The sequence below is a fragment of the Bubalus kerabau genome, chromosome X (assembly GCF_029407905.1).
Source record: "Bubalus kerabau isolate K-KA32 ecotype Philippines breed swamp buffalo chromosome X, PCC_UOA_SB_1v2, whole genome shotgun sequence".
Taxonomy (NCBI): Eukaryota; Metazoa; Chordata; class Mammalia; order Artiodactyla; family Bovidae; genus Bubalus; species Bubalus kerabau.
In genome coordinates this window covers 160,881,634-160,895,874 of record NC_073647.1, presented here as the reverse complement: position 1 = coordinate 160,895,874, position 14,241 = coordinate 160,881,634, and the positions used below count along the sequence as shown (strand labels likewise).

The 14,241-nt window shown below is 48.4% G+C and overlaps 1 protein-coding gene across 1 annotated transcript in view; it reads left to right on the top strand.

The window, feature by feature from the left end:
• The window catches only part of STS (steroid sulfatase), an 85,802-nt gene extending 74,625 nt beyond the window's left edge, over positions 1 to 11,177 (top strand). Inside the window, exon 9 of the mRNA XM_055564717.1 lies at positions 10,637 to 11,177. Within this exon, the coding sequence (XP_055420692.1) occupies positions 10,637 to 11,010 (374 nt within the window). The 3' untranslated portion in view covers positions 11,011 to 11,177. The remainder of the gene's footprint in view (positions 1 to 10,636) is intronic.
• Positions 11,178 to 14,241: the final 3,064 nt, after the last annotated feature.

The following is a 14,241-nucleotide window of genomic DNA, read 5'->3' as shown; positions in this document are numbered from 1 at the left end:
AGCCCCTCTGCTCTGGCATGGCTGGTCTCTGTTTGCAGTTCCCTCTGCTTGGAACGACTTTCTTTTTCTTCCTGGTTAATGCTTACCCACCTCCCGCGATGCCCCTCAAATGCCATCTCCCCTGCCTGCGGTCTTCTAGCTTTGCACTGGTGCTGGGTGGCTTTCAGAGGTCTACCTGACCTTGTCCCCTGAGCCTCAAAGGTGGTGGGTCATCACCCTCCGATCTGTCAGTCTGTTTGGTCACAGATTCTCTGTGTGTGTCTGCTAGCCGTAGATGTTTAAGACAACACTCAGATGCGTTGATGGCATCATGGTTCCCAGACCCAGTGTGTGTTACATCTGTCAGTGACAAGATGTACTCAGGACTTTGGGACTGCTGACAGTAGAAATAAAAGTGCATTTCCTTTTATTAAAAATTTTTCTTTATTCAAGTATGTGTTTTTGGTTGCACTGGGTCTCTGTGGCTTTGCAGAGGCTTTCCCTAGTTTCAGTGAGCAGGGGCCACTCTCTGCTCGCAGTTCACAGGCTTCTGATTGCCGTGGGTTCTCTTGTTGCAGGGCAGCAGCTGTAGGGCACTCAGGCTCCAGTGGTTGCGGCCCGTGGGCTCAATAATTGTGGCTCCTTGGCTCTCGAGCACAGGTTCAGTAGTTGAGGCACACAGGTTCAGTTGTTCCACGGCAAGTGGGATCTTCCTGGACCAGGGATCAAACCTGCGTCTCCTGCATGGCCAGGCGGATTCTTAACCACTGAACCACCACGGACATCCCAACGGGTGCATTTCTAACGAGCCTAAAGGACCAAGTGGAATCAAGTGATGATCGTACGTGTAGTGATAGTCCCGCATCTGGTTTTCATACATGTAAACATAAAATCACAGTACAAGGAGATCCAACCAGTCCATCCTAAAGGAAATCGGTCCTGAAGAGTCACTGGAAGGACTGATGCTGAAGCTGAAGCTCCAGTACTTTGGACACATGATGCAAAGAACTGACTCTTTAGAAAAGACCCTGATGCTGGGAAAGATTGACGGTAGGAGGACACAGGATGAGATGGTTGGATGGCATCACCGACTCAATGGACATGAGTTTGGGTAGACTCCAGGAATTGGTGACGGACAGGGAGGCCTGGCGTGCTGCAGTCCATGGGGTCACAAAGAGTCGGACACGACTGAGTGACTGAACCAACACCATCACATCACTGAGATGCCTAGGCGTCTGTGGGAACCCAGCACCTATTATACCCCTACTGTATATCTTAGAGATCGATGCTGATGTTAGACTCTCAGTTACCTCTTGAGAGAGGGAATGAAGCTCTCCTTTTCTGTAGAATGTTTTGGGTTCTGCTCCCAGAGGCGAGATTCTCCCAGAGCATCTGGTCACCACACCGCCAGCTGGTGGCTCATTCTTAAATTCAGGGGATGCTCATAATGGATTTCAGTGCAGTCCTGACCCCAATCCTCGTCACCCAGCCGAGTTACCCAAGGCAGCATTTAAAGAGCAGCTGCTCCGTTATTTTTCAAGTGGAAGATTGTGATCCTTCCTTTGTCCACAGAAATCAGACCAGGTTTACCCTTGAAAGTTTATACTTTAAATCTGGAAGAGTTCCCTGAGATAACTTCTGGAAGATTTTACATTTTAAATCTGTATGACTTCCTTCTGATAACTTCCGCAAGATGAATGTAGCAAAACCACACGCTCACAATTCTAGGCTCGGAAGGACCCTATTTACCTATCTTATCCACGTGTCCATCGGTCCTAACGTCCATAGGCATGCTGTCTCTTTTTTTACGTTAATTGGCAGCATTTTGGGGGGAGGAAAAACAGCAACCCACTCCAATATTCTTGCCTGGGAAATCCCATGGACAGAGGAGCCTGGTGGGCTGCAGTCCATGGGGTCGCAAAGAGTCGGACGTGACTTGGTGACTAAACAGCTGGCAGCATTTAAATCTGAGTCAGTTCAGTTCAGTCGCTCACTTGTGTCCAACTCTTTGCGACCCCATGGACTGCAGCACGCCAGGCCTCCCTGTCCATCACCATCTCCTGGAGTTTCCTCAAACTCATGTCCATTGAGTCGGTGATGCCACCCAACCATCTCTTTTAAATCTGAGCCATCTCATAAAGGAGAGATGTGGTCCTTCCCATCTGTTTTTTTTTTTTTAGCTTTTTATTTTATATTGAAGTACACTTGAAGAACAGTGTTACCTCAGTTTCCTCTGTAAAGCACCGTGATTCAGTGATACACATACACACACCTGTTCCTTTTCACATGCTTTTCCCATGTAGCTTGCTGCATGATACTGAGCAGAGTTGTCCATGCTATACAGTAGGTCCTTGTCGGTTATGCGTCTTAAACGTAGCAGTGTGTCCACGTTCCCGCTTCCTTTTATCCTGAGCCTGAAGAAACCAAGTTTCCGGGGCTCTTGGCTGTTTAAAGACGTCCTGAACCTTGCCGAATTGCATTTAAGTAAAGCCAGCCGCCTCCACTCATAGGGGCCGGAAGGAACATATTGGATCAGGGGCTGGGGAAACAGTTATGTGGAGGAATAAACAGGAAGGGGCAGAAAATAGGGCTAAGTGAGAAAAACCAGACCCAGATGCTGAGAGGCAGCAGGCCCGGGGATCAAATTTGCTGCTGAGACAGACACAAGGACATTTCCTCTTAAGCAGCTCATTGCCATCTTCTGCCTCGAGCGAGCGACAGAGGAGGGAAAATGACGGACTTTCAATGCTGGAATCATCCATCTAGTCAACGGGTCTGAGGAAACCATGGGTTTCTCTTTTTTAATCAGTCATCTTGTCTCCTTTGGAGACCGTGCCCTGAAACTCAGGCACGGTGGTGGCCGCTATGGCTGTCCCTCGTGGCTCCCTGCAGCTGTTTGCTCAGAATCTTTGTCTGCTCATTTGTTCTACACGGATTTATTGAGCATCTACTGCGTGGCATCTGCTGGACTGGACACCTGTCGGTGGGCAAAATATACTGAGTTCTCTGCCCAGAAGTTGCTTGCCTCTTAGGTCACGGGGGAGCTGCAGGCTGGGCAAACTGCAGGGAATGCAGACTTGTTTCAGGAAGTGTCCCTTGCCTGTGAGGATTACTACTCCTGCATGAGTCCTAGTTGGAAGATGCGGCCCTGCATTTAGATTACTAGCAGTACATGAGTGGATTACTAGTACTGCATGAGTACTAGCTGGAAGAGATGGCTTAGATCTTCTCGTAATCGAAAGTGGAGTCTGGCTGCTGGAGAGGGCAGGGTGGTGGGAAGGAAGAGTTTGCTTTATTTGGGATGCTCTGAGCCGGGGTCGGTGGAGGGGGGGACATAAGTCCAAAGGCTGACTCCCTGACAGTCAGAATGTAAAAGGTTTTATAGACAGAGGGAGGGGGGTTCCTTGCAGAAACAGCACAGTCAGCCCTGACGGTCATCTTGAACTGATCGTCAGTGGTCTGATCAGGATCATCTTGATTCTTTTAGGTACAGTTCAACTTTCAGTCTCACTATTGCCAGTGATGCTAGCGGTAAGGAACCCACCTGCCGATGCAGGACGCGTAAGAGACGTGGGTTCGATCCCTAGATGGGGAAGATCCCCTGGAGGAGGGCATGGCAACCCACTCCAGGATTCTTGCCTGGAGAATGCCAGGGACAGAGAAGTTTGGAGGGCTGCAGTCCATGGGGTCACCAAGGGTCAGACAGGACTGAGATGACTTAGCAGAGCAGAGCAGTCTCTTCAGTCCCAGGGTTTATTGGTTTCCATTTCTTTGAGGCCAGTTCCGGGAATTAGGGCAGCTTAGATCATGGCTACGGTCTGGCTGTCATGGAGTTAACGTCTTCCCCCTGGTGGGGGTTTCAGTATCTATAAAGCTGCTCATGAGACCTGGCTCAGAATATTATCTATATAGCCTTGGTGCTAAGTCGCTTCAGTCGTGTCCGACTCTTTGTGACCCCATGGACTGCAGCCCACCAGGCTCCCCCGTTGCTGGGATTCTCCAGGCAAGAACACTGGAGTGGGTTGTCATTTCCTTCTCCAATGCATGAAAGTGAAAAGTGAAAGTGAAGTCGCTCAGTCATGTCCGACTCTTTGAAACCCCATGGACTGCAGCCCGCCAAGCTCCTCTGTGCATGAGAGTCTCCAAGCAAGAATCCTAGAGTGGGTTGCCATTCCCTTCTCCGTAAAGCCTTTGAGCTTTCCTTGAATTTGCTTGAACTCGGACTAAATTTATTCTTTGGCTCAAGGCTTTTCACAGACAAAAGGCAGGCTGAGGACCTTAAGGTCCCGCTCTGTTTTCGCTTCTGGATCTATATCGGCAGGAGACTGTGGGTCAGCATAGAACTTAAAGCAGTCCTAGTTGGAGGACATCACTTGGATCATCTCAGATCTAAGTTGGTTAGGAGACTGTGGACAATTCACATATGTTGAACTACTACTGTTTAGAAGAGATGGGCTTGGATCATGTGAGATCTATGCTCGTAGGAGACTGTGGTCATCACCACCTGGGGGATGCTTTCCGTAATTCTTAGAGGCAATGGTATTGCCACCTTGAATGCCAAAGTATCTTGAACTCCAGATACTTGGTTAGAAAAGAAGAGAGATATTTAGGCTCAGGGTTTGTAAATGTAGCACCAGGGCTGCAGTGAGCCAGAGCCAGCCCCTGACGGCTGAGGAATCTCAGCAGCTTGTGGGGAACACGTTCCTACCTGGAAGTCATCCTTGTGGGGAGTGTCTACACCATGGCAACTGGCACACACAGCAGATGTCCACCGTGTTCCTCGCTCAGAGAAGCTAGAGCTTTCCAGCAGGACACTGGTACCCATCTCCTAGAATGGAGTGGCAGCGTTGGGGAGATCCAACTCGTGTTTGTCTTGATGAGGTTAGATGCGTAGATTTCCCTGGTGGCTCAGACAGTGAAGAATCCACCTATAAAGCAGGAGACCCAGGTTCGATTCCTGGGTCGGGAAGACCCCCTGGAAAAGGGAATGGCAACCCACTCCAGTGTTCTTGCCTGGAGAATCCCATGGAGAGAGGAGCCTGGTGGGCTGCATACAGTCCATGGGGTCGCAAAGAATTGGACATGACTGAGCAATTGATGCTCTCACTACCTATTACAATTCCAGACTTAAATACTCATTTTTTCCAAAACGTTACAGCCAGAATGCTGTTTCTACTCTTTTAAAACATGAATCCCTTTAAGCTTTTACATACAATGTATTCTCCATAATCCTTGAATATTGGGGCCAGAATGCTGTTTCTACTCTTAAAATATGAATCCCTTTTGGCTTTTAGATACAATGTCTTCTCTATAATAATTGAACAATTCTGTAATTTTAATGATTCTGTAACTTGGTTGTCTCAGCACATTGAGGTGATGAGAAGTCTTCATTTATTTTTTTCCCTAAGGGTGAGCACTGGTTTTAAAAATGATCACGTATATAGGCTTCCCTGGTGGCTCAGACCGTAAAGAACCTGCCTGCAATGCGGGAGACCCGGGTTCGATCCCTGGGTCAGGAAGATCCCGCTGGAGAAGGAAATAGCAACCAGCTCTAGTATTCTTGCCTGGAAAATGCCACGGTCAGAGGAACCTGGCGGGCTACAGTCCACGGGGTCACAAAGAGTCGGACACGACTGGGCTGCTGACGGTTTCACTACCTTACAATTCCAGACTTGTTAAAAACTCATTTTTCCGAAACATTAGAGCCAGACCGCTGTCTACTCTCTTAAAACATGAATCCCTTTCAGCTCTTATGTGCAGTGTCTTCTCTATAATTAAATAATTCTATAATTCTAATGATTCTGTAATTTAGTTGTCTCAGCACATTGAATGGCTTAACTTTATCATCATCTGAGATCATTATTGCCATTACGTTTTAGGAGAACTCACGAAAGCATTATTAGAACACGGGTAATTTTGGTTACGTGACGATGGGAATTTTAAGCTTAAATTTCCTGTTCAGCATGTATTCAAAAAGTGTGGCTTTAAGTTTTGACTTAGGTATCCATGTTAGTTAACCCATGTCCATCAAGTCGGTGATGCCATCCAACCATCTCACCCTCTGTCGTCCCCTTCTCCTTTGCCCTCAGTCTTTCTCAGCATCAGAGTCTTTTCCAATGAGTTGGCTCTTCACTTTAGGTGTTGGAGCTTCAACTTCAGCAACAGTCCTTCCAATGAATGATTAGAATAAGCAAAGCAATGAAGAGCAAAGGTTAAAGGCAAAGAAACAGATCCAAGGAGGAACCTAAATCCACCCTTCCCTGTAACACGTTCGGTAGATGACATCAAGATTACTGAGGGGGTCAGCTGAGGGTCCCAGGGGACGGTATGGGTGGCTCAGAGCAGAGGGAAACAGAGCAGTCTTTGAAATGCTTCTTGTTTTTCTTTTTAAAAAAGATAATTTTATTTTCTTTATTTTCCTCTGTGCTGGGTCTTCTTTGCTGCGTGGGCTACTCTCTTGTTTCGGTGCCTGCTTTTATCTTGTTGTGGAGCACAGGCTCTTGGGTGTGTGAGCTTCAGTAGCTACAGCACGTGGCCTCAGAAGTTGAGGCTACTGGGCTTGGTTACCCCGAGGCACGAGGGAATCTTCCCAGATCAGGGATCCAACCTGTGTCCCCGGCCTTGGCAGGTGGACTCTTTATCACTGAGCCACCAGGGAAGTCCTGCAATGCCTCTCAAAGCACCCCAAGGTGGCAGTTTGTGGTGGGAAACGCTGCTAAGACCAAAACCCCAAATGACTATATTTGGCTGCTATGGTATATACACGGAGTCCCACATGCATACAGAATTAATCTTGCCAAGACAAGCAGTTAAACCACATTCATCAAGGGCCATCAAAATCTGAGTGATAAATTAAGAGTCGGTGTGTGGAAGCCCTTTAAATTTTGTTGTTCATGTTCTTTAAGAATCTTGAAGATGGCGGGGTTGGAAAAAAGTGTCTTAAGACTTGTATTGCAGTGGCAACAGGTTGAAGAACAGCTGGAAAGCAGTGGTCTCGTCTTAGACTGCTGGCAGCTTTACATTCAAAGGCAGGCTCCCCTGGTGGCTCAGAAGGTAAAGAGTCTGCCTGCAATGCAGGAGACCTGGGTTCGATCCCTGGGTCGGGGAAGATCTGCTGGAGAAGGGAATGGCAACCCACTCCAGTATCCTTGGCTGGAGAATTCCATGGACAGAGGAGCCTGGCGGGCTACAGTCCATGGGGTCGCAAAAGAGTCGGACACGACTGAGCAGCTAAACAACAGCAAATCAGAAGAGGAGACGGGACCCTGAGAGGTTAACAGCCACGCCCAGCATCCCACAGCTAGGAGATCGCATAGCTGGGGTTGGAACCCACCCTGTCAGAGCCAATAGAAGGGGCGGGAGAGTTCAAGCAGATTGTACTCAATGAGCCACCAAGGCAAGATACCATTCCAAGCTCAGAATAAGGGATGTGTCCCCAGGAGGCTTGTCATGGGTCTAGACCCACAAGAATCCTTGCATAAAGGGGGATGTGATTTGCAAAGCAAACTGGCATCTGTTGGGAGGGATTAAGCATCTTTTATCTGCAGAATGTTCTTCTGATGCCTCTGTGGACAGCCCAATGGGCTTTGCATCGTCCCCGCGTTTGTTCTTGGGGACCCCGAGTGCTCATTCTCGAGGCTTGCTGCCAGGGGACCTCAGAACCCTTTCTTGTGGCCAAGTCCCTGAAAGCAATCAAGATCATAACAGCGGTGCCTGTGCTGGGCTTCACACGCCCCTCAGAGCCCCAGGGAATCTCAGGGCACCATCGCTTATTTGAAGCTTGGAAAGGGCTGAATTCAGGTTCCAGCTCAGGAGTCAGGCTGTTCTCAATTAAATTCTATTTGCCACTTTGTCAAAGGACTGGAAGCTTTCTTTTCTTGTGAATGAAAAGAAAGTGAGTCACTTTTTTTTTAACCTGTGAAAGTGTTAGTCACTCTTGTCGTGTCTGACGCTTTGCAACCCTGCGGACTGTAGCCCGCCAGGCTCCTCTGTCCATGGGATTCTCCAGGCGAGAATACTGGAGTGGGTTGCCATTTCCTTCTCCAGGGGATCTTCCCCACCCAGGGATCAAACCCAGGTCTCCTTCACTGCAGGCAGATTCTTTACCATCTGAGCCACCAGGGAAGCCCCCTGTTAAGCTGTGATTCTACATAAAAATGTTTCAGAAGTAAAATAGTGACCTCCATAGCACTTCATATGATAATGACAAACCCTCCTGCAACTGTGAAAAGTCACTGACATCTTTGCGGTTCAGCTGTAACTCCCTTAAATTTTGAGCTTCCCTGGTGGCTCAGCTGGTAAAGAAGCCGCCTGCAATGCGGGAGACCTGGCTTTGACCCCTGGGCTAGGAAGATCCCCTGGAGAAGGGAAAGGCTACCCACTCCAGTGTTCTGGCCTGGAGAATTCCATAGACTGTATATGATCCATGGGGTTGCAAAGAGTCAGACACGACTGAGTGACTTTCACTTTCTCTTAAATTTTAAAGCATCATTTAAACTGAAGTCAAATTATTGTTCCCATCACTATGTAGAATACTTTTGTTTTTGAAAAAATGCCGCCTGTAGTTTCCCTGCATTCTCACTGTAAAGTTTAATAATTCCTTCCTCTGGTCATTGAATCTCAATTATAGCTGAGTTTAAGATTCCGTGGTGGTCAAAATATTTATCTGTGACAGAGACAGAAAACAACCTTTTTCAGAGTGCACTGGAATTTTAACAATAAACAAAAAAGTTTTTTAACTCAAAAGATTTTTAGTAGTATATGGAGAAATCCCAGATGAAATACGTCATCAAAATAAATGTGAAACATAGGATTAAATAGACATAGTAGAAATGCAGGGTACCTCCTTTCGTTGAAATGACACCTTTGACAGGGTCGATTCTTGGTTTCCTGGTGAACAACACAACAGACCCTGAGCTAAGGCTTCATATCCTATAAACCTAGGCTTTCCCAGGTGGCACAGTGGTAAAGAATCTTCCTGCCAATGCAGGAGACGCAAGGGATGCAGGTTCAGTCCCTGGGTCAGGAAGATCCCCTGGAGGAGGGCATGGCAACCTGCTCCACTATATTCCAAGGACAGAGGAGCCTGGCACGTGCAATAAAATGCATTTGAGCAAACCCAAAGTGGTGTAAACAAATTATACAGAGAATGCACAATGTATCTTTTTATAAAAAGGTTTTAAAAATCCAGATTGGGCGCTATAAAGGCAGACACCTCGATGGCATACCAAACAAATCTGCAGAAAAATTAAGTCTTAGTTCTACACTTGTCCAAGCTGCGTGTCTGCTCCCTGTGAGAATGCTTAAGGTTTATTTACTGACTGGTCCTTAAACCTGCCTGTGTGCATACTCAGTCGCTCAGTCATGTCCAATTTTGTGTGACCCCATGGACTGTAGCCCGCCAGGCTCGTCTGTCCATGGGATTCTCCAGGCGAGAATACTGGAGTGGGTTGCCATGCCCTCCTCCAGGGAATATTTACCCTTACTCACCCTCGAATATACTTGTTTGGGGTCAGGGGCTTTTTGGGGAGAATGTGGACACCCATGGTAATTGTCTTGTGTTGTCCATTAATTCATTTTGCATTTGGATCCGTGGGTGAGCACTCGGTACATGCAATTACAAAACCAGCGTTTCCATGACACAAACAGATGATCAGAGTGAATTAAGTAGGTGTGTGATGCTTTCTAGGGGGATGGTCTCTATGGTTTTCTATAAAAAAGCTGGAAGGATAAAGCGGAAAAGGACATTTTCAGTCTGAACCTAATTTCACTTGGTTTATACACGTCAACTCTGTTTTCATCTGCCACCTTTTTCTACCCAGGATGCAGTTTCTAGACCTCTATCAGAGCCAGCTCTCAGAAAGTCATAGCATCGTAAGATAAACAGTAAATTAATCATTTCACAGTTATTTGTTTGCAAATAAATTTTTTTTTCTAAAATTTTAATATTGGCTATTTAGTCATTGGAAGAGACTCTGATGCTGGGAAAGATTCAGGGCAGGAGGAGAAGGGGTGACAGAGGATGAGATGGTTGGATGGCATCACCAACTCGATGGACATGAGTTTGAGCAAGCTCCAGGAGTTGGTGAAGGACAGGGAGGCCTGGCGTGCTGCAGTCCATGGGGTCGCAAAGAGTCGGACACGCCCAAGCGACTGAACAACAGCAACAAATGGAACGCAACACTTGCATTTTTTAAACTTTTTTATTTTATTTATTTCTGGATGCCCTGGGTCTTTGTTGCTGTGTGTGGGGGGGGTGGGTCCTTTCTCTTTCTAGTTATGGCTTGTCATTGCGGGGGCCTCTCTCATTGTGGGCTCTTGGGCGCACAGCTTCAGCGGTTTCAGCTTTTGGGCTCCCCCTAGAGGCGAGGTCCAAAAAAAAAAAAATCGGTTTTTGCATTATAACAGCTATTGCATAATCAGCTTTGTCTTTTCCTCCTTGGCAGTTAGATAACAACTCATGTTTTCTTGCTTTTTCTTTTTAGCTATGATGCTTACTCTTTTTTGAGCCTTAAGTGTGATAAATCCAGTCCATCCATAACTGAGTGCCTGCCTTCTTGAAGCACCCAGAGGGTGGTTTTCCATGCACGCTGTCTTTGGGGGTGACTATGATGAGCCTGTTCCCACCACACCCGCTTCTCTGCTTGTCCCACCACAGGCACGTCCATCTGGAAAGCCTTTTTCTTCACCCCCAAGTTCTCCCCGGAGGGCGCCAACGGATGCTTTGCCACGCACGTGTGTTTCTGTCACGGGCAGTACGTTACCTACCATGACCCGCCTCTGCTGTTTGAGATTTCCAGAGACCCCCGGGAGAGAAACCCGTTAACCCCGACATCGGAGCCGCGGTTCTGGGAGATCCTGGAGGCCATGCAGGAGGCGGCAGCCCGCCACGCCCGGACCCTTCAGGACGTCCCCAACCAGCTCTCCCTGGGGAACCTGATGTGGAAGCCGTGGCTGCAGCTGTGCTGCTCGTCACTGGGGCTTTCCTGCCAGTGTGACCGGGAGGACCAGGATGGGAGACAGAGCCCTTAGCCGTTATCGGCAGCGTCTGGGGGTGCATGGGGTGGGAGGAGCGCCCAGCCGGCAGCATCAGGGATGAGCGCCCAGGATCGACCCTGGGGGGAGGCCGCCCTGGCCGCCTCCCTCCTCCCCATGCACCTGGAGGCTCCGTCAACACCCCCTTCCACACACACACACACACACACACACACACACCTTTCCCCCCCGGGGCGGGCATCAACGTTTGAAATAAACAGAGACACAGATGTTACTTACATCGTCTTCCGAGGCCAATTGTTCACGTGGATGGATGACTGGGCAATGAGTGTCCAACATCTGTGTGGTTGAGGGCAGGAAGGGGCACAGGTGAGCTACTGACCTCTCAGACAGCGTGATCCACGGCTGAAGACGTTGCTGACTTGATGCACCGGCCACCAGGATTTCCCCTAGAGAGCATCGCATGAGAGTGAATCAAATGTTAAGTGTTTACTGAAATCTAACACGTGCCCCTTTTTTACCCTGCATAAAAGAGCATCTTGCCCAATCACGGATGATGGTTAAGTTGCCATCTTCTGGTTTCTGAAAGGCGATTACGGTCAGTATTATTTGCAAATACGTATGAAACACTCTTCACGCTGTACATGGGTATGTGTCTTTCTTTGAGAAGCTTGCAATATTTAGAAGCTCATCACTGTTGAAGGAGAAGCAACAGAGGCTTGCAGATGTGTTTTGTGCGACCGCCTTTTGGTGAGCTCTCTCGGCGAATGTCAAAGCTGAGACACACCTCTCCGGTCCATGTGTTTCCAGCCTGTCATTTGTAGCATGCTTGTTTGGCTTCTGCTGTCCCTTGGGTGAACGGCGTTTCTGAACTAAAAATCCAACTTCACAGATTCTGCAATCCAAGAAATCCCCTCTAACAGATTCAGAATTATTGGCATGTGAAATGTACGCTATTTCACAGGGGCAGGGGGGTATGGGGTGGGGGAAACACAAGCCATCAGAGCAGTTCACGACCCATACCCACAAAGACAGGAGCAATCAGACAAAAGCAGTCCACAACCCATACCCATGAAGACACAAGCAATCAGACATAACCAGTCCGTGACCCATACCCATGAAGACATGAGCAATCAGACAAAAGCAGTCCACAACCCATACCCCTGAAGACACAAGCAATCAGACATAACCAGTCCGTGACCCATACCCATGAAGACATGAGCAATCAGACAAAAGCAGTCCACAACCCATACCCATGAAGACACAAGCAATCAGACATAACCAGTCTGTGACCCATACCCATGAAGACACGAGCAATCAGACAAAAGCAGTCCACAACCCATACCCATGAAGACACTAGCAATCAGACATAAGCAATCCATGACCCATACCCATGAAGACACGAGCAATCAGACATAAGCAGTCCACGACCCATACCCCTGAAGACACGAGCCATCAGACATAAGCAGTCCACAACCCATACCCATGAAGACACTAGCAATCAGACATAAGCAATCCATGACCCATACCCATGAAGACACGAGCAATCAGACATAAGCAGTCCATGACCCATACCCATGAAGACACTAGCAATCAGACATAAGCAATCCATGACCCATACCCATGAAGACACGAGCAATCAGACATAACCAGTCCACGACCCATACCCATGAAGACACTAGCAATCAGACATAAGCAATCCATGACCCATACCCATGAAGACACGAGCAATCAGACATAAGCAGTCCATGACCCATACCCCTGAAGACACGAGCCATCAGACATAACCAATCCACGACCCATACCCACAAAGACACGAGCAATCAGAAATAAGGAGTCCACGACCCATACCCCTGAAGACACGAGCCATCAGACATAACCAATCCACGACCCATACCCACAAAGACACAAGCAATCAGACATAAGCAGTCCACGACCCATACCCGTGACATCTCGATGCTGAATTTCATGACAAGAGAATGGTGGTTCATGCCCGTCCTTGTGTTTTATTGGACTGACCCTGCCGGTAAGCAGTATCTGTGCCTCGTGTTGGTCGTGACATGCTCACTTCCCGTTTGAATTCCATTTCCTGCGACCTCAGGAATGCAGGGATGAGGCCTAATGGGGTCACGGTGGAGACTGGGAGACAGGGGGCACAGCTGGATAGAGTTCCCAAGTCCGGACCACCAGCCCCTTCTGGGCAAAGAGTTCCCCTGAGTGGAGAATACCTAGGTGACCTTCAGACACTGTACGTGCTCCAGCAACATGGTGAGGATTCATTCACTTATCTGTACACGGGAGCTGTGGTCCCGCTGCCTCTCTTTCATCTCTGTAGCGAGCATGTCTGAGCATCTATCTGCTCTTGGCTCAGGGGTTTTCTCCATCTGACGGGAGTGCGGGTCAGTGGAGTACTCTGCCCCGCCCCCCGCCCCCCCACCCCCAGATGCGTGGACCCTGCCGTCCAGACACTTTGGAGAAAAATGTGGGTGAGCGCGTCTCAGGCTCTCTGACAGTGGTCTCTGCCTTCTGGTCTTTGTCCCCGCTGAGCAACGTCTAAGCTCCGACAGCATCTCCCGAGCTCCTCCTTGCTGCTGCTGCTGCTGCTAAGTCGCTTCAGTCGTGTCCGACTCTGTGCGACCCCATGGACTGCAGCCTACCAGGCTCCTCCGTCCATGGGATTTTCCAGGCAGGAGTACTGGAGTGGGGTGCCATTGCCTTCTCCAAGCTCCTCCTTACAGTCTGCTATTTCAGAATTTTTTTTTTAATTTATTAATTTATTTCACTTGGAGGATAATGATGTCACCATATTGTGGTGGTCTTTGCCGTGGGTCCACATGAATCGGCCACGGGTGACCATGTGGCCCCCCATCCTGAACCGCCCCCCCCACCTCCCTCCCCACTCCATCCCTTGGGGTTGTCCCAGGGCACCAGCTTTGAGTACCCAGCTTCATGCATCGAAGTTGCCCTGGTCATCTGTTTCACATATGGTAATGTACATGTTTCAATGCTGTGCTCTCAAATCATCCCACCCTCCCCTCCTCCCACAGAGCCCAAAAGTCTGTTCTTTACATCCATGTCTCCTTTGCTGTCCTGCATGTAGGATCATTGATACTATCTTTCTAAGTTCTGTATAAATGTGTTAATATACAGCGTTTGTCTTTCTCTTTCTGACTTACTTCACTTGGTACATATGCACAGTGGAATATTACTCACCTGTAAAAAAGGAATGCGTTTCAGTGAGTTCTAATGAGGCAGATAACGAGGAGT